Source organism: Peromyscus californicus, unplaced genomic scaffold (assembly GCF_007827085.1).
Source record: "Peromyscus californicus insignis strain IS unplaced genomic scaffold, ASM782708v3 Scaffold_9__1_contigs__length_137607984, whole genome shotgun sequence".
Classification (NCBI taxonomy): Eukaryota; Metazoa; Chordata; class Mammalia; order Rodentia; family Cricetidae; genus Peromyscus; species Peromyscus californicus.
This window is the reverse complement of record NW_026294617.1, coordinates 84925561-84951961: the sequence shown is the minus strand read 5'-3', so window position 1 is coordinate 84951961 and position 26401 is coordinate 84925561. Positions and strand designations below refer to the sequence as shown.

Here is a 26401-nt window from a genome sequence, read left to right as displayed (position 1 = left end):
TTCAGAATCAGAGAATCTCAAACCCCCTCCTCAAATGACCTCTTTAAAATGAAACAAATTAGAAATAACCCCGCACCCCACAACGTAGTGAAAAGATGAAAGGAGAGGAAAATAAAATTGATGTGACAAGAGACACTTCTTTAAATGTCTTAAATGACAAATACTGGTCCTTTTTGAAGTGGGGGGCTCTTTATCTTGTGTCCTTGGTTCTCCATGCTCTCTCTGAGATTTCACAAACCTCCTCCGAGTTATCTCTGTTGTGCTTTCTTTTAGATATTCCTTCTTGTCTATAACTCACCAGATTACCAGGAAGAGTGTGTAATAAGCAGCTCTCCCTCCGTATTTATGTTCTTCTCTTTCATATGTTTCTGGTCCTGATGAAGTGAAGATGCCAAGTAAGGGGAAAGGAAAGAATGAAACCATGGTTCTTATTTTAAATTACTTTCTTGTATGTGATTTAAAGAAGCCCAACTCTCTTCTTCAGTCCACTCTCTCCCATTCAGGTACCACAGAGCAGAGAGTAGATAGAGTAGAGAATAAAAACCATTCTGTTCATGTTTTTGTGTAAACTAGAACTAGCTATATTTTGTGTGTTTTCATTATATGTTCTCCTTTATAGAAGCCAAAGTATGATGACCTTATCCTGGGAAAACCAATCGATGATAGTGGAGTTTGTTCTTCAAGGATTCTCTTCCATCCTACAGCTAAATATTTCCCTCTTCATAATGTTTTTCATCTTCTACATCCTAACTGTTTCTGGAAACATCCTCATTGTCCTCCTAGTTCTGTACAACCATACTTTGCATACTCCCATGTACTTTTTTCTAGTGAACCTGTCCTTTCTGGAGGTCTGCTACACCTCCAACATTGTCCCCAAGATGTTGCTGATTATCATAGCTGACCAGAAGACTATCTCAGTGGTTGGCTGCTTGGCACAATTCTACTTCTTTGGATCCCTTGCTGCAACAGAGTGCCTCTTGCTTGCAGTAATGTCCTATGACCGCTACCTTGCCATCTGCCAGCCTCTCAGATACCCCATCCTGATGACTGGCTCTCTCTGCCTAAGGTTGGCTACTGGATCTTGGTTCTGCTGCTTCCTCCTCACAGCCATCACCATGGTCCTGCTGTGTAGACAAACCTTTTGTGGCCCTAATGAAATTGACCACTTCTTTTGTGACTTTACCCCTCTGATCCATCTCTCCTGCATGGACACTTCATTGACTGAGACCATTGCCTTTGCCACGTCTTCCGCAGTCACTCTGGTCCCATTTCTCCTCATCACAGTTTCTTACTCATGCATCCTCATTGCCATCCTAAGAATCCCATCTGGCACCGGCAGGAGGAAGGCTTTCTCCACCTGTTCGTCCCATCTCGCTGTTGTCACAGTATTTTATGGAACACTGATTGCCACATATCTTGTGCCCTCTGCCAACTCCTCCCAATACTTGCGTAAAGGGTTCTCTCTGCTCTATACTATCCTGACACCTATGTTCAATCCCATTATCTATAGCCTGAGAAACAGAGACATCCATGAAGCTTTGAAGAAATGCTTGAGTAAGAAGCCACGCTTTCTTATATGACATGAAAAAGAAAAGAGCTATGACAGTGGCCTCTGAGGATGGCTATAGACACTGATGATTTCTGACAGCTTTAGAAGAATTAGTATCCCATGTCATCATCTAAGAAAGTCATATTCTGTCCTACCATCTCCAGGAGTCATGGATTCTTGTAAATATAAAAGCCAATAATCGATATGAAGTGATAAGAATTTTAACTAATTTATTCAAATATTCACTGAAAGTCAATTATGCTCAAGGTACTTTGCTAGACAAAACATATGATAAAAACAGATGAAAAAAATCACTGAGGCATTCTTTTCTCTCATCAAACTCACAGTTTAGTAAGAAGAAAATCATCAGCCAAATGCTCAATATAACACCATGAATATAAATACAAAATTATACTGATGATTCAAAATAATAAGATGACCAATACATATCTATCAGAATGACCCAAACCTAGAACACTGACAGCACCAAATGGAGAAACATCTTATTGCTGGTAGACACACAACATTCTCAGACACTTTGAAATATAGTCTTGAAGTTTCTTACAAAACTGAACATGCTTTTTCAATATTATTGAGCGATTACACCCTTTGTTCAAATTCAATGAAAACTTATTCCTATAAAAGAAAAATGCACACAGATTTTTTATAGCTGCATTATTTATAGTTGCAAAAATTGGAAGCAACCAAGATGTCATTCAGTATATGATTGGGTAACTCCAGAAAATAGAAGGCTATTTAGTTCTATAAAAAGGAGTTGAATCATTGAACAATGAAAAGATACAGAGAAAGCCTAAAGAAATACCACTAATGCTACTGAAAAACATTCTCTATGTTTCCAACTATACAATATTCTTGAAAGGACAAAACCATAGCAACAGTGAAAGAAGCAGTAGTTGCCAAGCATTGGGAGCCAGGAAGCATGGATAAGCAGACTATAAAACAATTATAAGAGAGTGAAACTACTATGTGATTCTGTTAGGGTGGCTATGTGTCATTACATGTTTGAAACGAACAATATCTCAGTGAGCCACAATTGGTCATTAGGTGATGATGATGTTTCACTGGTATAACAATTGGACCCCATTGGATATGAGATTTGTGTATTGAAAAGGCTAGGTATGTAGAAACAGAGGATATGTGAGAACTTGCTATACTTTCTGTTTTGCTGTGAACCAAAAATCTCCATAAAAATAAATCTGTTATTTGCATGTCAGGGGTGCAGAGCTTTTGTGTCTTTCTCTGAAATATGTTTGGCCTATGAAAAATATCTTAAAGAAAATGTGATACACTTATAAAATGGAGTATTATTCAGCTATTAAAAATGACATCATGAAATTTGCAGGCAAATGGATGGAACTAGAAAAAAAATCATCCTAAGTGAGGTAATCCAGACCTAGAAAGATAAATATGGTATATATTTGTTTATAAATGGGTATTAGCCATTAAGTAAATGATAACCAAGCTACAATCTGTAGACTCAGAGAAGTTAGGTAAAGAGGAGAGGTCTGGTCGGGGGACACATAGATCTCCCTGAGAGGAAGAAATAGAATAGATTTTATTGACAGACTGGGGGTGGGTGGGGATGGGAGCAGGGGGATCAAGTGAAGAGAATGGGGTGGAGGGAGAGAGTGTGGGAAGAGATGACTGGAGTCAGGGGTCATTTGGGGGTGGTGTAGAAACCTAGTGCAGTGGAAACTTTCTGGAATGTATGAAGATGGTACACATGAGGACTCCTAGTAATGGGAGATATGGAGTCTCAACTGGACATCTCGTCGCCAGGTGAGTCTTCCACTGGCAGTACTTGGTTGCATTCAGTTGAGTTGTTGGCCAATGGGGTCACATGGAAATCCTGAAACAACCCAGCTTGTTGCAAAGACAAAAGATAATCCTCTCCAAACTGACATCTGGGGTCCTATTGCCAAGGACAGCACCCACACAACTCATTGAATGTGGAGAAGTTAAGTTGGTACCTACATAGAGCCATGACTCCTATATTCTAGTCTCTTTGGTGTGGGAAGGTACTCTGCAGGCTCCCAAATGAGAAGTATAGACACCAACCCAACCACAAAACTTCTGACATACAATCTATCTTGTCTGCAAAATATGCTAGGACAATGGTGAATTTGTGTGAATAGCTAACCAAATGTCTGATTTGACTTAAGGCCCACTCCACTAGAAGGAACCCATACCTGATACTGATTGGGTAACCAAGAATCAGAGACTAACTAGCCCAGAGACCTAGGGTAAGACCAAACACTACTAATCTAAAAAAATATATAAATAAAATAACTCCCAGTGTTATTCTGCTATACTCATAGACCAGTGCTTTATCCAGTCACCATCAGATAGACTTCCTCTGAGAGTAGATGGGAACCAATGGAGACCCACAGCCAGACATTAGTTGTAGAGAGAGTTTAAATGGGAGGTCTCTGTCAAATCCCTCCCCCTCAGAGCTCAGGAATCCTGTGGAAAAGGAGGCAGAAAGATTGTAAGAGCCAGAGGGGATGGAGGACATCAGGAGACCAAGGCCCTCTGAATCAACTACGCAAGGTGCACATGAGCTCACAGAGTCCGAAGCAGCAAGCACAGGGTATACATGGTTCTACACCAGGTCCTCTTTGTGTATGTCATAGCTATTAGCTTAGTAATTTTACTGGACTCCAGACTGTGAAAACGAGTGGGTCTCTGACTCTGGTGCCTGCTGTTGGACTCTTTTCCTCCTGCTGGGTTGCTGTGTCTAATTTACATATGATGATTTTTTTGCTTCATTTTATTATATTTTATTTTGTCATGTTTGGTTGTTACCTCTTGGAAGATATCTGTTCTCTTCTATTGAGAGACAGAAAGTGAGTGTCTCCAGAGGGGAGGAGAGGGAAAGTTGGGGAAGAACTAGGGGGAATAGAGGGAGGGGAACTATAGTCAGGATACATTGTATGGGAAAAGAATATATTTCCAATAAAAGAAAAAAATGAAAAGAAGTGGAGGCAAATTTTGTGGAGGTAGGGTAAAGTAAAAACATACATATGTATCTGAAAAGCCCTTTTGGCAGGTCTCAAGATTATCACTGAAAAGCCCAGAATTTTTAGGACAACCTCTCATTAAATCATACAGTATTAAAAAAACATTTACAGTATTATTTGTGGAAACTAATATCATTTGAAGCATACATAGCAAGTGCATTCTGTGATAATATTTTTTGTAGTTGAACAATTATATCACATCTGAACATCCCATTGTTTATAATTAAGGTTTTTTGAAAGCATTTAGGTACCATAGTAAGAAAATGAAAATTTTGTGATTAATTATACACTTCTAATTGTATAATGTTTACTGTTGACTGATTTCAAACAAAACCAATATGATAGAGATTGAAGAAAACTTATAATCCTTTGTACTCTAGGATTTAGAAATAGGAAAATGAAGATTTGTAGAAATGAAGTTCAATCTAAGAACTGTATCAGTATCTCTAGTCATCCAAACATAGAAAGATAAATATGGTATATATTTGCTTATAAGTGGATATTAGACATTAATAAATGATAACTAAATTGTAATCTGTAGACCCAGATAAGTCTCTCCTCTGTTACTGCAGCAGGAAACCCAATCAAAAGTTAAGACATTGTATTTATTTGATGCCACCCCATGGCCAGGCCTTCAGTGAGAATCTTCCTTCCCAATGTGCATACTTTCAGTAGTTACAACATAGGATGTGCTGGATATGTGTTTGTTCTTAGTTAAAAAATCAGCTTAGCTCAAAGTTTTCAGTTCTGAGTCAGCTTCAGAGTAGAAGAGCTGATAGCAGCATTGTACACTCAGATATTGTTTGTCTCCTTGTCATTTCTGGAAAATTACACATCCCCAGTTCGGGAATAGGAGTATCTGGTTTTGCCTTTTCCCTTATTCAGGGAAATTGAGCTAAGAGATTATGTTCACCATTCATGGAGGTTAGTCAAGATCTGAGTTGGGTAATAGCACATTTGTACTACTTGAAAACAGATGTACACTTTGCTTCTTGTAGACAAAATTACCTTCTTGAATATCACCAAAATTTAGAAGAATAGTGTTGATATTATAATGTCTCAATAGAAGTAAAAGTCACCTTTCAATTATCTGAAGGTGGCTCAACTGTGACAAGTTGTCATTATTCTATTTGGGGTTGTGATAGATGACTAGAAGGAGAGTGATTTTTTTCATCAAAGGTAAGTTTTTAATTCAAGCTCTGCCACTTTTTAGCACTGTGGAATTGGATAAGTTACTAAACTCATGAACCAGCCTTTCTTATTTGTGAAGAAAGAAACACCATTTCTATCCTGAATGAAGACATGTGCAGCATATTTGCTGGTTCACAAGTTGTGGCAGTTTGAATAAGAATGGCCCCATAGGTTCATGTATTTGAATGCTTGGCTGCTAGTTGGTGGAACTGTTTGGGAAGGATTAGGAAGTATAGCCCTGTTAGAGGAGGTGTTTCACTCGGGGTGAGATTTGAGGTTCCAAAAGCTCATGCCATTCCCAGTTAGCCCTCTCAGCTACTGTACCAGCACCATGCCTGTCTGCCTGCTGCCATTCTCCCTGTTATGATTTTCATGGACTCCAATCCTCTGAAACCATGAACTCCCAAATGAAACACTTTCTTTTGTAAGTTATCTTGGTTATGGTATTTTATTACAGCATTAGAAAAGTAACTAAGACACAAATAGAGTCCAGTGGATGAAGAGCTTTAGTAATTCTTCCCGACAAACCCTTCCACACAAACCCTAGGAAAAATCTATTATTCCGTAGCAATTCACCTTTGATATTATAAAGTGATAACTGTTCAAAGTTGTTAAGATCTATGAAAAATGTATGGTTAATCTCTTCTGTGTTTTTCATAGATATGGAGATAACCTCTTGGAGGATCAGGTAGGTTTTCTCACATAATTATTGAGAAACGGCAGGGATCCAGCACTTCCGAGTACATATTTTTATCTCAAATGCCACACTACCAACTCAGTGGCTTTTCTTGGCCAACAGCACATAAGCAACTTCCCTTTGTGCTACAACTGCCTCTGGGACCATATTTGTTATAGTCAGTGGGGAGATAGTATAATTAGACATTACTTACCAGTCTACAGTGCTCCTCCTACAAGGTCCCAGCCTGGAATCAGCTCACAAAGCCTCAAGGTTTTTGTGGTCAGTAAACCACTGTCATCTTGGAGAAATACTTCCTTAGTATTCCTTCTGTAGGAAACCACAGCTCTTGACTTCTCATATATGGAAGGGAAGATAATTTGCTTAAAATTGGCTTCCTATTTCTATTAAAACTGCAAAATGAAACATGAAGTGTGGAACTCTTTCTCCGTTTGTGGAGTCTATAGGATCAGAGACGCCACATTCCTGGCCCCACAACTGGAAATAAATACTAAAATATTGCAAAGAACCAAGAAATGTGACTGCCTAGACCACTGGTTCTCAACTTGTTGGTCGAGGCCCCTTTAAAAAGCTCTATCTCCAAAAATTATTTACAATATGATCCATAACAGTAGCAAAATTACAGTTATGAAGTAGCAAGGAAGATAATGGTTGGGGGTCACTACAACATGAAGAACTGTATTAAAGGCTCACAGCATTAGGAAGGTTGAAAACCACTGACCTAGACCAAATGGATTTCTAGCTTTAGAGCTGGGGAAACATGCCCAGGCCAGTAAAAATCAGGAAGTTCTGCTTTTTCTTTTTATTATTGTTCCATTTAAAACTTCATTTGAATAAATACTCAGCTCCCATAAAGGCATGCACATATGTTTATTTTTGCTACAGCTTTTTTTCTTTATAGCCTCCCTTACATCTTTGCTATAAAAATCTATAAAAGCCCAGGGAAGATATTTGACTTAGTTTAAACCTAGTGGGCTTGAGGACAAACGATTTGAACTGGATAGGAGGAGAACAAGAGAGTGTTTAGAGAGAGCTACTGTTCAGATTACAAGCTTCTGTAGATTAAGTAAATCACAGCAACCCATTCTGTAATTTAAAAACAATTGCTTTCAATTAATACATAATAATTATATATATGTATACACACACACACACACACATATATATATATATAGGCACAATGTTGTAATTAACTTATATACAGTGGACAATGATCAAATCAGAACAATTACTTTGCCTATCTCCCATCTCCTTAAATATCCATCATGTATCCATATTGGAAGCCTACAAAGTCCTGCACTCTGGTTATTTACAAATATATGTTGTTGCCAATTACAGTTATCCCATCATTATATGGGATCCTATAACTTTCTTCTTGTTTAAAATTGTATTTTGGTATTCACTATACAATCTCATATTTCCTCTATGGTGTTTTAATGAGAATACTGGGCATTTGAACACTTGGTCCCAGGTTGGTGGCAGCGTTTGGGGAGGTTTAGGTAGTGCGGCCTTCCTGCAGGAAGTACATCACTGGGGGTAGGATTTGATATTAAAATCCTCCCACTACTTCCAGTTTGCTCTTCTGCTTTGTGGTTGTGTTTGAAAATACACGCTCTCAGCTTCCTGTTCCTGCTACGGTGCCTGCCGCTTGCTGCTGCGCTTCCCAGCCATGATGGACACTATCCTTCTGGAACCGTAAGTCAAAATAAGTCACAGTAGCCGGGCGGTGGTGGCGCACGCCTTTAATCCCAGCACTCGGGAGGCAGAGCCAGGCAGATCTCTGTGAGTTTGAGGCCAGCCTGGGCTACCAAGTGAGTTCCAGGAAAGGCGCAAAGCTACACAGAGAAACCCTGTCTCGAAAAACCAAAAAAAAAAAAAAAAAAAAAAGTCACAGTAACAGAAAAGGCATTAATATATCCTCCCATTCTTCCTAGACTGTAATTATCACTACTCTACAGTCCTCTATGATATCAGCATTTTTAGCATCTCCATATGAGTAATAATATGGAGCACTTATCCTTCTGTGCCTGATTTATTTCATTTAGTATATTGTCCTCCAGTTCCATCCATGTTGCTACAAATAACAGGATTTCATCACTTTTATGGCTGAATTCTATTTTATTTGAAGTATACCATTTTTTACAATAAGTTCATCTGTTGATAGGCATTTTACTTGATTGGAGAAAGATAAACTCTTCAATAAGTGGTGCTAGGAAAATTGGGTATTTACATGCAAAAAAGCAAAACTCGACATTTCTCACCCTATTAAGAATAGCTCAATTTGATTAAAAAAAGAACCTAGTTGCCAGAAAACTGTGAAACCACTAGAAAGAAGAAAATACTGGAGAAACACTGAAGACATTAGTACAGGCACTGATTATTTAAGATGAGACCCTAAAAGCACAGACAACAAAAACAAAAACAGAAAACAAGAGTTGTATCAAAATAAGACACTTCTATCTCAAATTAGACCAGTCACTGGTTGGCCACCCCAACAAGTTCTGCACCTCCATTGCCCCAGCACATATTGCAGACTGGATAGACTGTAGGTCGAAGGTTTTGTGGCTAGGTTGGTGTTCCAGTCCCACCGCTGGAAGTTTCCTGGTTACAGAAGATGGCCAGTTCAGGCTCCATATTCTCCATAACTAGGAGTCCTCACTACAGTCACCCTTATAGAATCTTGGGAGTTCTGCTGTACTAGATTTCCACATTGCTCCCAAAATGTCCTCCAATTCCAGCCATCTCTTCCCATTCTCTCTCTCTCTCTATTGGGGAAACTATTAAGGCCACTCCACGTAGTTAAAAGGAGATTTATTTAATGGCGTAACTTACAAATTAAGGGATAGGTAGGTCGCGGGGTCTGGGGAAGGTGTATCGCAGTCCAGCGGTGTTCTCTGGAGCTCTGCTTGGTCCACCTCTCCCGTCCAGGGTCCCGGAACCGAGCCCGAGCCAGGCGATCCAGCTCTCCAGTCTCCAAGTCTCCAGGCGCCTGCCTTGGACCCGCCTTGTAGGCGTGACAGTTGCTGAAGTCTCAATGGGGGTTGGAACTTTCAGATCAAAGCTGGAATGGCTACCCACTACATCTCTCTCTCTCTCTCTCTCTCTCTCTCTCTCTCTCTCTCTCTCTCTCTCTCTCTCTCTCTCTCTCTCTCTCTCTCTCTTTCCCCATCCTTCTGCCTCCACCTGATCCCTCTTCTACCCACAAAGTCTATTCTATTTCCTCTTCCCAGGGAGATCCATTCATCCCTCCAGAGCCCTCCTTTTCACTTAGCCTTTCTGGGTCTGTGGATTGTAGCATCATTATTATTTATTTAACAGCTAACATCCAGTTAGAAGTAAGCACATATCATGTTTATCTTTCTGGGTCTGGGTTACCACCATGCCACAAAAGGGAGCCCATGCCTGACACTACCTGGATAACCAGGAACCAGAGGCTGGATAGCCCAGAGATTTAGGATAGAAAAAATTCAATAAAATGATTCCCTAATGATCTTTTGCTATACTCATAGCCCAATCATCACCGGCTTTCCTAGGAAGCTGAAGGGAACAGATGCAGAGACCTACAGCCAAACATTAGGTGGGAAGAGAGCCCAAATTGGAGATCTCCATTGGGCCCCTCCTCCCCTCAGAGGTTGGGAAACCCACAAGAAGAGGGGGAGGAAGAGTTGTAAGAGCTAAGGGGTTGAGGATACTAGAATACAGCCCACAGAATCAACTAAGCAGGGCTCATAGGGGCTCACAGAGACTGAAGTAACAATCAGGGAGTCCACATGGGTCTGTGCTAGGTCCTCTCTATATATGTTATGGTTCTTAGCTTGGTGTTTTTGAATGACACCTAACAGTGGGAGTTGGAGTATCTCTGACTCTTTTGGCTACTGTTGGGGCCCTTTCCTCCTACTGGGTTGCCTCACTGAGCCCTGATATGAGAGTTTGTGCCTAGACTTATTGTAACTTGTTATGCAGTATTTAGTTGATATCCCTGGGAGGTCTGCTCTTTTCTGAAGGGAAACAGAGGAGGAGTAGATCTGGGAAAGAGGGAAGGTGGAGGAAGGAACTGGGAGAAGTGGAGGGAGAGGAAACTTTGGTTGGGATGCATTGTATGAGAGCAGAATAAAATAAATAAATAAATAAATAAATAAATAAATAAATAAATAAATAAATAAATAAATAAATAATAAGAAGTTCTGCAGAGCAAATTATCTAAAATACATAATGGAAGTAAAGGAAAACACCAAAAACACAGCTAGGCATGGTGGCACATGCTTTTAACTCCATAATTCTGGAGGCATAGGTAATAGGATTGCCAAAAGTTTGAGGTCAATCTGGGTTAAATAGAAAGCTCAGTATGATCCAGGGCACATAGCAAGAGCCTGCCTCAAAAGGTAAGTTAAAGGGCGGGAGGGGGGAGAACAAGGGAATCCGTGGCTGATATGTAGAACTGAATTGTATTGCAAAATAAAAAAATCAATCCAAAGCAAAACAAAACAAAAAACAAGATATTTGAAAGGTGTCCAAATAAGCTAAAAGCTATTTGTAAACAGAAAACATACAAATAGAAAAGTATGTGAAACAATGTTCAACATCACAAATCAAGGAAATGAAAATTAAAACCATGGTTTGGCATCATTTTCATGTAGCCAGAATGATTAAGTTTAGAACAAACAAAAACAAAAAATAAATTCTTAAGAGGATGCAGATAAAGGGAAACTCATCAACTGTTGGTGAAAAATGTAAATGAGCACAGCCACCATGTAAAATATATAATGTGGAAGTTCTTTAAAGAGTTGAAAATGGAACTACCATATATGTGATCCAATCATCTCATTTCTGAGTATATATCTAAATGCAACAAAGACACTTGCACACACGTGTTTATTGTAGCACTCTTCCTAATAGCCAAGGCATATGAAATCAAGACTGTAAACTTGCAAGCTTCTAGAATGTCTATATCAAGTTTACTCTCAAAATGAGAGTAATAAATGGCAAAAGACTTTATGGCCTGTCATGAAGTGACCTACAAAGGGAGCCCATTGTCATCCATAGACAGATTCTTTTTCATGACGAGAGATGGGATGCTGCCTGATGCTCTATAAGTTCTTGACTCTAGTTCCAGTCCTGTGTAGTCCTTTGGTGATGGATAAACTGAGGTTTATATGTATAGTCAAGGTTGCACTGGGTGCGGCAGGAAGGACATATCATAGCCATGGCTGCCATCACAGGGATTGTCTATTTGAGAGTCCGATCACTCTTCTTTTTCTAAGTTTAGGAAAGACTGCATGAAGTCTGGGCTATATTGTTTTCAGGGTTGGTGGCTCTTTACTATTCTGACTTATTTGAGTTCAAAGAAAATGGAAGCTTAAGAGAGAGTCACATTATTCTGTTGAAATAAAAACAGTCTGTGGGACAAAGGGACCACTTTGTGTACATTCTGGGCTCGGCCTGTCTTCCTAAAGAACATAAGTGCAGGATTATGATACCTGCTTGTTTTCTACACAGCTGAGATCTAGGGTCAGTCTCGCACCTGTTAGGTCTTAGACTCTGAATGTGAAATAAACCAGGAATATTGGCTAGGTGTTGTCTAAGAACTATACTGAGAATAATAACTAATATCATACTTTTTTGGTTTTTAGAGACAAGGCTTCTCTGTATAACAGCCCTAGCTATTCTGAAACTCACCCTATATATCAGGCTGGCCTTGAGCTCACAGAGATCCTCCTGAGTGCTGGGATTAAAGCTGTGCACCACCACTCTCCACCATACTAGAATTTCATAAAACATTTCTATACTTTTCCTTTGGCTAAGAAGCAGAAATAATTCCCATGGTACACAGAAAGTCACCAAGACTCAAGGAAACTAAGTGACTGTGCTGGGTAGTTTTATGTCAACTTGACACAAGCTAAAGTCATCTTAGAGGAGGGTAACCCAATGAAGAAAATGCCTCTACAAGATTGGGCTGTACACTCACCCTGCACAAAACTCAAGTCCAAGTAGATCAAAGACCTCAACATAAATCCAGCTACACTGAGTGTAATAGAAGAGAAAGTGGGGAATAGCTCATTCATTGGCACAGGAGACTACTTCCTGAATAGAACACTAGTAGCACAGACATTAAGATTGACAACTAATAAATGGGTCCTCATGAAAATGAAAAGCTTCTGTAAGGCAAAGGACACTGTCAATAGGACTAAACTGCAGCCTATGGAATGGGAAAAGATCTTCACCAACCCCACATCCAACAGAGTGCTGATCTCTAAAATTTATAAAGAACTCAAGAAACTAGACATTAAAAAAAATCAAATAACCCAACTAAAAATTGGAGTACTGACCTAAACAGAGAAATCTCAATAGAATCTTGAATGATAGAGAAACACTTAAAGAAATGTTCACCATCCTTAACTATCAGAGAAATTCAAATCAAAGTGACTCTGAGATTCCATTTCATCCCTGTCAGAATGGCTAAGATCAAAAACACAAATGACAGCTTATGTTGGAGAGGATGCGGAACAAGGGGAACTCTCCTCCATTGCTGGTGGGAGTGTAAACTTGTACAACCACTTAGGAAATCAGTATGGTGTTTATCAGAAAGTTGGGAATAAATCTACCTCAACACACAGTGATACCGCTCTTGGGCATATGTACCCAAAGAATGCTCAATCATACCACAAGGACACTTACACAACTATGTTCATAGCAGCTTTATTTGTAATAGCCAGAACCTGGAAACAACTTAGATGCCCCTCAACCAAAGAATGGATAAAGAAACTGGTAACTTATACAATGGAATGTTACTCAGCTGCAAAAAAACAATAACATCAGGAAATTTGAAGGCAAACAGATGGAATTAGAAAAAAATTATCCTGAATGAGGTAACCCAGACCCAGAAAGACAAACATGGTAGGTATTCACTCATAAGTAGATATTAACTATGAAGTAAAGGATAACCATACTATAATTCACAGACCCAGAGAGGCTAGGTAACAAGGAGGGCTGAAGCCGAGGATGCGTGGATCTCCCAGGGAAAGGGAAATAGCGCACATCTGGTTGGACTAGGAGCAGATGGGCATGGGAACTTGAGGGATTGGGCTGGAAGGTGGATGGAGGGGGAGAGTACTGATAAAGATGGCTGGAAAGGGGGCCTTTACAGAGTTGGGCAGAAGCCTGATACAAGGAAAACTTCCATGAGTCTACAAAGATTGCCCCAGCTAAGACTCCTGGCAGCAGTGGATGCATAGCCTAAACTGGCCATCCCCTGTGATCAGATTGGTGACTACCTGGTTGTAATCCAAGAGCCTTCATCCAATGACTGATGGGGACAGATTCAGAGACCCATAGCCAAACACTGGGCTGAGCTGGGGAGTCTTGCTGAGGAGAGAGAGGAGGGATCATAGGAGCCAGAGGGGTCAAAGATATCAGAAGAAAACTCACAGAGATGGCTAGCCTGGCTCATGGGAACTCACAGAGTCTGAACCAACAACCAGGGATCCTTCATGGAACCAACCTAGCCCTCTGCATATATGTGACAATTGTGTAGCTTGGTCTATTTGGGGGACTCCTGGCATTGGGACCAGAACTGTCCCTGGTACTTGAGCTGGCTCTTGAGAATATATTCCTCATGCTGGATTGCTTTGCCCAGCCTGAATACAGGGGGAGATTCTTGGTCTTATGGCAGTTTGATATGCCATGCTTTGCTGATGCTCATGGGAGGCCCGCCCCTTTCTGAGTGAATATGGAGGAGGGGTGGATTGAGGGGTGGTGTTGGAGGGCAGGTGAGGGAAGGGGGTGGGAAGAGAGGAGGGAGGGGAGCCTGTGGTAGGAATGTAAAATACATAATAAAATAAATAAATAAATAAATAAATAAATAAATACCCTATACACTGTACACAAGTATATAGGGCATTTTCTTAATTAGTGATTGATGGAGGAGGGCCCAGCCCATTGTGAGTGGTGACACCCCTGAGCAGGTGGTCCTGGGTTCTATAAGAAAGCAGGCTGAGCAAGTCATGTGAGCAAGCCAGTAAGCAGCATCCCTCCATGGCCTCTGCATCATCTCCTGCCTCCAAGTTTCTGCCTGTGTGAATTCCTGCCCTCACTGGTTTTGATGATGAACTCTTATAAGGAACTGTGAGCAAAGTAAATTCTTTCCTCCCCAAGTTGTTTTTTGGTCATGGTGTTTCATCACAGCAATAGTAACTCTAACTTAGACAAGTTGGTAACAGGATAGTGGGCTATTGCTGTGACAGACCTGACCATGTTTTGGGGAAGATTTGGATCTTTGGTCCAGGAAAGACATTGAGTGTTCAGAGCTCAGTGAGTTACTCTGTAGGAGCTTGGAAGATAAGAATGTTGAGAGCAGTGCAGAAGATAGAGGCCTGACTTTCAAAGTTTCAAAGAGAAATGAAGACTCAACTAGGCAATTTGAGTTGGAAATCTGTGGTTCTGGTTATCTGACACTGAAGAATTGGCTGTGATTAATAAGATACCAGAATCACTAATCCGAAACTTTTGCTTTTCTGGGATAATGGATATTGGTTAGCTGGGGCTGAAGAATCAGTTGTGATTAAGAAGAGACTAGTATCTCATGAACGTTGTGGAGCCCCCATGGGACTGGACTAGGCCCTCTGCATAATCAAGACAGTCCCCCTGGCAGTAGAATCAAGATCCATCCTCGGTGCATGAGCTGGCTTTTTGGAGCCTATTACCTATGGTTGGATACCTTGTACAGCCTTGATGTAGGGGGAGGGACTTGGACCTGCCTCAACTGAATGTACCAGGCTTTGCTGACTTTCCATGGGAGGCCTTACCTTTGTGGAGGAGGGAATTGGGGGTGGGGAGGAGGAAGGCTGGAAGTGGGTGGGTGGAGGGAAGAGAGGGGGATCTATGGTTGGTATGTAAAATGAATAAAATTTTTTTCTTCATTTTTCTTTATTAAGAAATTTTCTACTCACTCTACATATCCCACCTCCTCCCTCCTCCTACCTCCCAGCCCACTCTCCCAAGCCACCCCAAATCAAGGTCTCCCATGGGGAGTCAGCAGAGCCTGGCACACTAAGCCTAGGCAGGTCCAAGCCCCTTCCCACTGCTCCAAGGCTTCGCAAGGCGTCGCACCACAGGCATCGGATTCCCAAAAGCCTGCCCATGCACCAGGGACGGATCCCATTCACCTTGCCTGGGTGGCCCCCCAGACAGTTTGAGTCAATCAACCGTCTTCTGTATCCAGAGGGCCTAGTCCAGTCCCATGGGTGCTCACAGCCACTAGTCTACAGTTCATGGGCTTCCTCCAGTGTGATCAGTCATCTCTGCACATCTTCCCATCATGATCTTAATGCCCCTCGCCTGCAGAATCCCTCCTCTCTCTCATCAATTGGATTCCCCGAGCTCAGCCTGGTGGCTGGCCATAGATCTCTGCATCTGCCTCCATCAGTCACTGGACAAAAGCTCTATGATGACAGTTAGGGTATTCAGTAGACCTGTCACCAGAGTAGACCAGACCAGGCACCCTCTGAACCACTGCCAGCAGTCCAAGATGGGGTCGTCCTTGTGAATTCCCGAGAGCCTTCTGGGCACCCTGCCTCTTCCTATTCCCATGATGTCCTCATCTATCATGGTATCTCCCTCCCTGCCCTCCCACTCTGTCCTTGTTCCAGCTCAACTCTCCCATTTCCCTATGTTCTCATCCCCCACTCCTTGCCCTCCACCACTCCCCCAAACCCCCACACCCAGTCCACTCATGTAGATCTCATCCACTTCTCCTTCGCTGTGTCATCCATGTGTCCCTCCTAGGGTCTTTCCCTGTTAGCTAGCCTCTCTGGAGCTGTGGGTTGCAGTCTGGCCATCTGTTCCCTCACATCTAGTATCCACTTATGAGTGAGTAAATACTATGTTTGTCCTTCTGAGTCTGGGTTACCTCAGGATATTTTCTAGTTCCATTCATTTGCCTGTAAATTTCATGATATCATTGTTCTTTACTGCTGAGTAGTACTCCATTGTGTATATGCGCCACATTTTATTTATCCATTCTTTAGTTGAGGGGCATCTAGGTTGTTTTCAGGTTCTTGCTATTACAAATAATGCTGATATGAACATAGTTGAGCAATTGTCCTTGTGATAAGATTGAGCATTCCTTGGGTATATGCCCAAGAGTGGTATAGCTAGGTCTTGAGGGAGATTGATTCCCAATTTTCTGAGAAACCTCCATACTGATTTCCAGAGTGGCTGTACAAGTTTGCAGCCCCACCAACAGTGGAGGAGTGTTCTCCTTGCTCCACATCCTCTCCAACATAAGCTGTCATGAGTGTTTTTGATCTTAGACATTCTGATAGATGTAATATGGTATCTCAGAGTTGTTTTGATTTGCATTTCCCTGATGACTAAGGATGTTGAGCAATTCCTTAAATGTCTTTCAGCCATTTGAGATTCTTCTGTTAAGAATTCTCTGTTAAGCTCTGTAGCCCATTTTTTAATTGGATTGTTCAGTATTTTAAAGTCTAGCTTTTCGAGTTCTTTATATATTTTGGAGATCAGCCCTCTGTCAGATATGGGGTTGGTGAAGATCTTTTCCCATTTTGTAGGCTGTCATTTTGTCTTATTGACTGTGTCCTTTGCTCTACAAAAGCTCAGTTTCAGGTGGTCCCATTTACTAATTGTTGCTCTCAGTGTCTGTGCTACTGGTGTTATATTTAGGAAGTGGTCTCCTGTGCCAATGCATTCAAGACTACTTCCTACTTTCTCTTCTATCAAGTTCGGTGTAACTGGATTTATGTTGAGGTCTTCGATTCATTTGGACTTGAGTTTTGAGCATGGTGACAGATATGGATCTATTTGCAATCTTCTTCTGCATGTTGACATCCAGTTATGCCAGCACCATTTGTTGAAAATGCTTTTTTTTTTCCATGGTACTTTTTTGGCTTCTTTGTTGAAAAATCGTATGTTCATAGGTATGTGGATTAATGTCAGGGTCTTTAATTCGATTCCATTGGTCCATGTGTTGGTTTTTATGCCATTACCAAGCTGTTTTTTATTACTATAGTTCTATAGTAGAGCTTGAGGTCAGGGGTCATGATACCTCCAGAAGTTGCTTTATTATACAGAATTCTTTTAGCTATCCTAGGTTTTTTGTTTTTCCATATAAAGTTAAGTATTGTTCTTTCCACGTCTGTGAAGAATTGTGTTGGGATTTCTTAAGAAAGAAAAATAATAAAATTGGACCTTGAAAAGAAAAAGAGACCAGCACTATTGAGGCAAAGTCTTCTGGGAAGTGTTTCCTCAGGGTCAGCACACAGAAGCTGTGTTCCAGAAGTTGTACTTCCTGTTAGCAACTGAACTTGGTAGTTTAAAGGTCACCCAGGTGGTACTGGGTCTGAAAGACTGAAGGGGTCATGGAGAGGAGCTGAGGTTTGGCACTGTGAGAGGCCAGGGAGGCCATTGATGAAGGTGCAGCCTAGGTAGCTGTTGACATCCCATGATTGAAGGGGACTTGCAGAGGACTTGAGGCTTGGCACCATGAAGAGATCCCAGGAGAGGCTAGTGAAAGTGCAACCCATTTGCAGCAGAGGACCCTAGCAGTTTTGGAGATGCCAGCACCATGGGGAGGCCACTAAAAAAGGCAGCATTTGTTGTCCCTGTTTATTAAAATTTTGTTTTATATTTTGTGGTTTAAAAAAACTTAAAATATAATTATGTCACTTCCCCTTCCCTCTTCTCCCTCCAACTCCTCCCATGATGCCCTCACCCTTTTTCAAACCATGGTGCCAACCCTCAAATTTATTTACAACCCCTTCAGTCCTGAGGCTTCTATTATGTTTGAGGCTGAAACTTCATCATTGTACTTTGTTGTCCTCACTTCTGGGACTCCCCTTCTGCCACACAGTGCCAAGCCTCAGATGCTCCCATGAGCACCTTCATGCCTTTAAAAATAGTATCACTAGGGTGACTTCTACCTACATTATGAAGTTCAATTGCCTTGGTCTCTGTAGTCAGAAGATTTCCTATGTCCCACCTGGCCCGAGGTCAGGACAAATCTCTCACCTACAGTCCCACAGCCTTTTATAAAATAATCACACAGAGGCTTAATATTATTTATAACTGCTAGGCCATTAGCTCAGGCTTATTACTGACTAGCTCTTATACTTAAATTAACCCATAATTCTTATTCATGTTTAGCCACATGGCTTTGTACCTTTTCTCAGTTCTACCTTGTCATCTTGCTTCCTCTGTGTCTGGCTGGTGACTCCTGACTCAGCCTTTCCTCTTCCCAGAATTCTCCTTATCTGCTCGCCCCACCTATACTTCCTTCTTGGCTACTGGCCAGTCAGCGTTTTATTTATCAACCAATCAGAGCAACACATAATCACAGTATACAGAATGACATCTCACAGCAGGCCTCCTCTGGACCACAGTTTTTGTGTGCTGACCCTGAGGAAGTAGTCCCATATTTACAATCCTCAATGATGCTGGTCTCAATTAATTCTAATATCTCAGTTCCAGCTAACAATGTCAGTTGTCCCAGGAAGGCAAATATCTTACTTCACTGGCACTAGTCTCTCATTAATTACTGCTGATTCTTCAGCTCCAGCTGACCAGACACCATAGATTCTTGTTTCAAAACACAAAATGGCCCCAGTAGGGTCTTTAAGGTACTCTCAGAACTTCCCTCTAAACTTCAAAGTCTAGTCCTCTATCTTCTGCATCACTATCAACAGTCTTATCTTCTAAACTCCCACAGAATAATCAACTGAGTACTGATCACTCAATGGCATTTCCATTCCAAAGTTCAAACGCCACCACAATCTTCCCAAAAGTACATGGTCAGGTCTGACATAAAACTGTCTCATGACTTGGTACCAAATTTCTATCTCAGTTAGGGTTTATTTCTGTGATAAAAACCATTACCAAAAGAAACTCAAGGAGGAAATAAATTATTTCAGTTTACAACTCTCAGGTCACACTCCATTGCTGAGGGAAATCAGGGCAGGAACTCAAGCAAGGCAGGAGCATGGAGGCAGGAACTGTTGCAGAGGCCATTGTAGAGTACTGCTTACTGACTTGCTCATATAGCTAGTTTTCTTATAGCACCCAGGACCACCAGCCCAGAAGTGGCACCACCCACAGTGATTTGGGCTCATATCAATTATCAATCAAGAAATTACACCACAGCCTTGTCCATAGGCCAATTTGGTATGGTCATTTTTTTTTCAGTTGGGATTCCCTTTTCCCAACTAACTCTAACTTGTGTGAAGTTGACATAAAGCTAGCCAGCACAGTTGCCTCCTAGAAGTTTGAGTTAAGACCATATTATTGAAGTCATGACATATTTCAGACACAGGACTGGGTAGATTTAAGCTGAATTTGACCTGAAAGCCTCTGCCATTGGAGACCAGCTTTCATAGTATTAGAAGATGCTATGCAGTCTGCTAAGGGAGGGACACAACCAATAGTTCTACACAGCATATAAAAAACAACAATGACCATCATGACAAGATATCCCTAAAGGTACAATAGTGACACTCATACATTGGTGGTAACAGGCAGCTATCTAATTGGACTAAAGGCCTGTTCAGTAGGAGGGATATCATGCTTGGTCCTGGAAAGCTAGCCAATTGCCAGGAGCTAGTGAAGTCACGGATGTTAGAAGAGAATCTACTACCTGCATGTTATGAAAACAATATCACTCCTATTTTATTCTAAACACTGATCCTTATATCCACAGGTTAGTGTAGGTCTTAACCTTCATCAAAGAAGCTTCTCTTTGCAGCAAACAGAGACCATTGTAGAAAGCCACAACAGGTCAAAATGCAGAATATCTGACCACGGGGGTGCCCATCACCAGTCTTACATACCTAAGGATCAGAGAGCATGGACAAGGGGATTGAAAGGTTGTAAAAACCAGAGGACCAGGATTTCAAAGTAGTTTTAAATTGCATTTCCTTGCTGGTGAAGGATGTTAAACCCTTAAAACTATTTGTTGGCCAACTGTATTTCTCCTTTGGAGAACTGTCTTAAGTTCATTGGCCTATTTATCAATAAGCAGTTTTGAAGGTTTTTGGGTGCTTAATTTGTGCAGTCCTTTATATTTATAGATCTCAAACTTCTGTCTGACATATAGCTGGCAAAGGTATTCTCCCATTCTATAGGCTATCTGTTCACTTTCTGATAGGCTCTTTGCCATGTAGAAACATTTTAATATTCTATAATCACATTTTTCAATTCCTGGGAATATTTCCTGTTCTATTGGGATTCTATTCCAAAAGTTTTGCTTATACCGATATTTTGAAGTGTTTTTCCTAGTCATTTCAGTATTTTAGGTTTTAAATTAAGGTCTTTGATCCACTTTGAGTTGACTTTTTATGCAGGGTAAAAGACACAGATCTAATTTAATTTTTCTGTTAGTAGTTATCTAACTTTGCCAGTACCTCTTATTCAGCACGTTGTATTTTTCCCAGTGCACAGTTTTACAACTTTGTCCAAAACCTGTACAAGTTTATTTCTGTATCCTCTATTAGGTTCTATTGGTCTACAAGTATGCTTTGGTTCTAGTACCATACTATCTTTGTCATTATGGTTTAGTAATACAGCCTGTGGTCAGGTGGTGAGGCCAGGTACACAGGAAAAGATCCATAGTTAATTCCTAGGTGCCATTTCAGTTGAGAAGCACTGTTCTCTAGACAGGAACCATCCCCCAAATCACTGTAGAGTTCACCATGACTCTGATTGGTGTGTCAGGGTCTTTGGTTCCCAGAAACTAGCTTAGAGTGGCCTGTGGGTGGAAGCTTCTAAAAAACCACTGGGGAACAGTTGAATATCTGAGCCTAAGAGAGAACACGCATTCTCACTTCCTCACTCTTCTTGCTTGAGTTTCCTGTTGTCACGGCGTGATCATTTTTTTCTCTCTTTACTTCTCCTTTTACACAAATAGACCCAGACTTCTGTGTTAGCAGCCTGTGTTGGCCACCTTAAAGATAATCAGCGAATTCCACCTGAAGTATTGAGGGACATTGCCTACAAAAGGTAAGACTTATGACTTTTAGCATCTCTGAACCAGCTAAGGCGGGGCACAGCAATTTAAGAGTATCCATACATCTCTCTAGTAACTTTAAAATTTCTTATTTCACAAATATTTAGATCAGCAGTTTCCTCAGGCAATCAGGCTAGACATACTTTGATTTACTTTGTTATCTGATATCTCTATGGGCCTGAGCACCCATGAGCATACATCACTACAGCACTGAATTGCTTACTGTGTATGGTGGTTTCTGATGGTTAAAGTTTTCTGTGTGAGATGCGGTGAAATGGGGGAGATCTTCTATATTGTTTGTTCTTTAAAATCAAAACTTGAGTTTAGAGGGAGAAGTAATAGCCAGAGTGATCTAGAACAGTAGCCAGGAGATGTATTATTGTCTTCATCTGAAAACATTTTATAAGGGAAGTTAGTGCTCTAATCATCATGCTTTGGTATAAGATGGGCTAAAAAAACAAAACCTCAACACAGTAAGTGCCCTGTAACTGTACTTTATGATTTTATTCCTAGATATTCCCTAAGGAGGCTTAGTTTGGGGGCTTTCAAAGAGCAATGCAAACGTTGTGATCTGAAGGGCTTCTTTCTCCACATTAACTGATCCTTAATATACGAAGCATGAATGTTGACAAATCTCATATAAAGTGCTCTGCTGAGAGGAAACACACAATTTGATATAGCAGTAGTTTCCAACTCATAGACCAAAACTAATTTTAGACTTCAAGTATTCAGCAGAGTGATACTCAAGCTTTTGTCCTAACTTTCTGAGTCAATACAAAATGTCTGTGTCAGGTCTTTCTTGATCAAAGAACTGTGAGAAGCTCATTTGATTATGATCTAAAGGAGAGAAGAAAGTCCCTTGTGACCATATTTACTCACCAAAAAATCAAGGGACAGGATGGGGAGATAGCTGTAGTTTACCAATGTGTCCCTCAGAGGCTACTGTTAACTAAGTTAACAATCAGGGGCTAGACACCCTGTGAAGTCTGACACTGCTTTGGCAGGAACTGTGGATAAGGAGGAGAAACGAGGGAGGAGGGAGGATTTGTCCAGTAATAGTTCTGTCCTTAAGGGACTCTTCTGGGCAATCATACATAGGAGGAGACTGAGCCAAAAAAGAATCGTATCTGCTGGGTGAGCAAAGTTTTGCTTTCTCAATCTTAAAACGGAATCTTCACTGTTTTGAAACTGGTTGACTAGGAGCAGATGCTGAACTGAAATGTGGTTTCCTGTGTGGGCCAGTTAAGATTATTTCTCCTTTAAACACAATGTTCTCTTACCTTTATGGCCACAGGAAGTCCAGGTTATCACAGTTACCTTACTATACTCAAAGAATATCAGCTTTGTTTGTTAACAAGAGGCAAGGATAGAAAGGAAAAACTCTGTTGTTTTCTTAGCTTCTTATGCCCCCTGGTTAGCCTCTGACTGGCCAGAAACCCTCAAACTACTGCTTTCCTACTCCATTCTCTATCCTGCAATGTCCCAGGGGCCAGACATTGAGCTCAGGTGCTGAAAATATGAAGATAACTGATGTGGTTGTCAATACCCAAAAGATTACCATGGAGGGAAGATAGATGGGTACACAGAACACAATACAATGTGCTCTTTTCTATAAGGCAGAGAATGTACACAAAATACAAGAGTTTAAGAGTCTGTCAAAGACTCCTTGAGAGAGGAGACTGTTATGAATTTATTATAGAGACTGGGATTATTAACATTCCAGCTACAAAACACTGAATATGCACTCAAAGAAGTATTGCTCCCCTACTCCCTGTCATAGGCATGATAGAAATGAAATTAAGCAAGAGATGTTGGTCACATGACCACAGAAAGCACCAAGCCCTTTCTCCTACTTGGCAATTGAAAGTAGATAGCAAGTTTACTGAACAGACAAGTCTTGGGTCTATTTCAGGGCAGAGCTATGCCTGAGACTTAGCCACAACAATTTGGTAGAATGTGGCTTTAAATTGGGGCACAGAGGCAGATTTCTTCCTCTTTAACCTGGATGTTTCCCTTGACCAGAAGGAAGGAAGGGTAGAGACTTTTGCCAAGTTATAGCCATTCTTTTTTCTTCAGTTTCATTCCAACAACTAGTGTGTTGATTTAGTTATAGTGGCTTTCGTTCATATCGGCTTGTTCACATATTGGCTTGTGTTCATAGTCAGCCTACAGCACTTCTTTATACCTCAAGAAGCATCCACTGTGTAGGTCACTCTGTGCACTAGGCATCTGCCCTTGGGATGTTATCAGGACTAGCTACTACTTAGGTGTAGATGTTGAAACAAAAGAATCTGTAGAAACCAGACACCTGTCTAGATCTGGTCTCTAACATTGCTGATGCTGGGCACGAGGGCAGTTGGGTACTTGGATTGTAAAGACTGTCTGGACAAAGATTTTGAGAAAGAGAAAAATATGTACTTCCAAAGCCAGTAGGTAAGAGCTCACAATATAAGTCATTAATCTCTCTGGTGGGGTAGAGAAAAAAAATCTTCTCTACTGATTATCCATTTTTACCAAGTAGAAAAGTAGTATGTTTTCCTACAAAGTTCTTCATGGTTTCAACATAATAAAGAGGATATGATGTCTACTGGGTGGACTGTGTGAGAGCTCTGGATAACTGCTCCTAGTTTAAGTAATATCCTTATTATAAAGATCTCTACCCCATGTTAGAGTCTAGTAACATCTTGCTGAACTCTCAAGTGGGTGGAAATAATCCTCCACTATCATTTGGATTCATTTCCCCCCAACTTTTTCATTTTCTTTTTCTCTTCCTTATTGTCCCTTTCATGAACTTTTTCTTACAAAAGGCAAACAAAACTTTTAAATAAGTATTTCCAACAAATGAGGGAAAATGTTATTAAAATCTTTCCAGCCCCTAGTATATTTCACTCCTGGGACCTCTCAGGAGCTCAGGGCCACTCTTGGCAATGACTTGGTCTTTCACTCAGCACTCACTGAAGCTCTGGCACTAAACCATTTAAGAAATTCTATCATATTGACTCCTTAGAACAACCATGAGGGCAGAATGAATAGCCCTGTTTAAAGATGAGGAAACTGGAAGTTCGACAGCTTAAGGGAGTTGTTCAAGGCTATAATTATGATAAGTGCAGTGCTGGAACTTGAACTAAACCTGATTTAAAGTTTTGTTTATCTAAACATGATCTGTATGCTTTGAACTCAGTGAGTCATCTTCACCAAGTTACACTGCTCACATATGGTTTTTCCATGCCTGGAAGCAACTGTAGGTCAGTGATAACTTGCAGTCTGACTCTGCTTGAGCCTACCTGCAGAGCAGCAAGTCCACCAAAGCTCTGTGCTTTGCTGAAGTGGACATCAGGCTGACATGCAGGCCCAAGTCTTAATGTATCTGTGGAGCATAACAAGAGATATGCTCTCCCATCAAGGTCTGCCTGTCTTGGGTTGACATGTGCTGGCCTGTCCATAAATAGACCTGTCCAGACTAAATGGACCTCAATGTAATGACACAAGTGTTACGAATAAGGAATTTTCAGTACAAGAAAATTGTGCAGTTTTGTAAGTATGCTTTTCTCTTACAGACCCAAATGTGTACCTTTTAATAAACTTTTTGTAAGTTTATTAAAAGGTGTACATACAAGCCAATCCTTTTTTGTTTTTTAAATTATTTCTTTTACCTTTTGAGATTATAATTACATCATTTTCCTCCCCACAAGCCCTCCTGTATACAGCTCATAGTTCTTTTTCAAATTCATGGACTCTTTTGTCATTAGTTATTGTCACACCACACACACATTGCTGTATACATAATTACAGCCTGTTCAGTCTATATAACGTTACTTACATGTATGTTTTTGGAACTGACCATTTGGTATTAGGTAACCAATTTGTGTGCTCTTCTCTGGAGCAGATTATTTCTCCCATCTTCTGCATGCTTTAGTTGCTTGTAGTGTGGGTTTTGAGGCCTTGTGGGCTTCCCCCCAGTCCACATTAGAATGTCTGTTGTTGTTGTCTTTGTTCAACTCATGTTTAGGCAGTCACACTGGTGAGAGTTTATGTGTGTAGCTTCCAACATTCCTGGGAGACACAACAAACTATCTTGTCTTCTCGCTCTTACAGTCTTTCTGCCCCCTGCTCTGTAATGATCCCCGAGCCTTAATTATGGGAGCTGCAGTCATTGGAACTGGGCTCCAGAACTCCTCATTTTGATGGGTTGTGGTTTTCTGTAATGGCTTTTGTCTGTTGAAAACAGAAATTTCATTGACGTGGACTGAGGACTACACTTACCTGTAAGTGTAAGGATAAACACTTAGAATGTAGTTAGCCACTTATGCTGGCTTAGTAAAGTGGTAGTTATAAGTTCTCCTCCAGGATCTGCAACTTCACTAGCCCTGGGTAGTTGGCTAGGTTTCTGCTGTTTCCTTCTTGTTGGGTAGGTCTTAAGTACAATTAGAGACCCGTTGGTAACCCGCAAGTTGTGCTATTACTGAATCCTTTGGGTTATCACACCATGCTGGTTGCTGTGGTTCATAGGCAGCATGCCTGTGTAGGAGCTAGGTTTCTGTTGTTTCCTTCTTGTTGGGTAGGTGTTAAGCACAATTAGAGACCCATTGGTAATCCCCAAGTTGTGCTGTTACTGAATCCTTTGGGTTATCACACCATGCTGATTGCTGTGGTTCACAGGCAGCATGCCTATGTAGGACTGTTGGTTGCTTCCCTCCTTTGGTTGCTTACATAGCACTTAAATTATTGTCATTTACTTTCAAATGTTCTGACTATGGATTTCTTGCATTCCTTACTGCCTTGTTCTTTGTTTTGTTTGAGAAACACTTGCTAATACCTCATAAATGATCTACGTAAAAGCAAAGCTCCTCGCTGAAGTTACATATTGGCGTCTGAAACTGAATTGTAAACAGAGCTCAAGAACTGGTGTGTTT

At 40.9% G+C, this 26401-nt stretch overlaps 2 protein-coding genes across 2 annotated transcripts in view; both read left to right on the top strand.

Annotated features, from left to right (window-relative positions):
- The first annotated feature begins 629 nt into the window (after positions 1–629).
- On the top strand, positions 630–1580 carry LOC128105361 (olfactory receptor 11A1-like). Its single transcript, XM_052730445.1, has one exon. The coding sequence runs from the start codon at positions 630–632 to the stop codon at positions 1578–1580; it is 951 nt and encodes a 316-aa protein (XP_052586405.1).
- A 19748-nt stretch (positions 1581–21328) lies between these two features.
- The window catches only part of Cd53 (CD53 molecule), a 33094-nt gene continuing 28021 nt past the window's right edge, over positions 21329–26401 (top strand). Inside the window, exon 1 of the mRNA XM_052731489.1 lies at positions 21329–21481. The gene's annotated coding sequence lies outside the window, so the exon portion shown is untranslated. The remainder of the gene's footprint in view (positions 21482–26401) is intronic.

What these genes read in the sequence shown, in the direction of transcription:
- LOC128105361 (XM_052730445.1), top strand. Translation starts at nt 630, where the DNA reads ATGATGACCTTATCCTGGGAAAACCAATCGATGATAGTGGAGTTTGTT.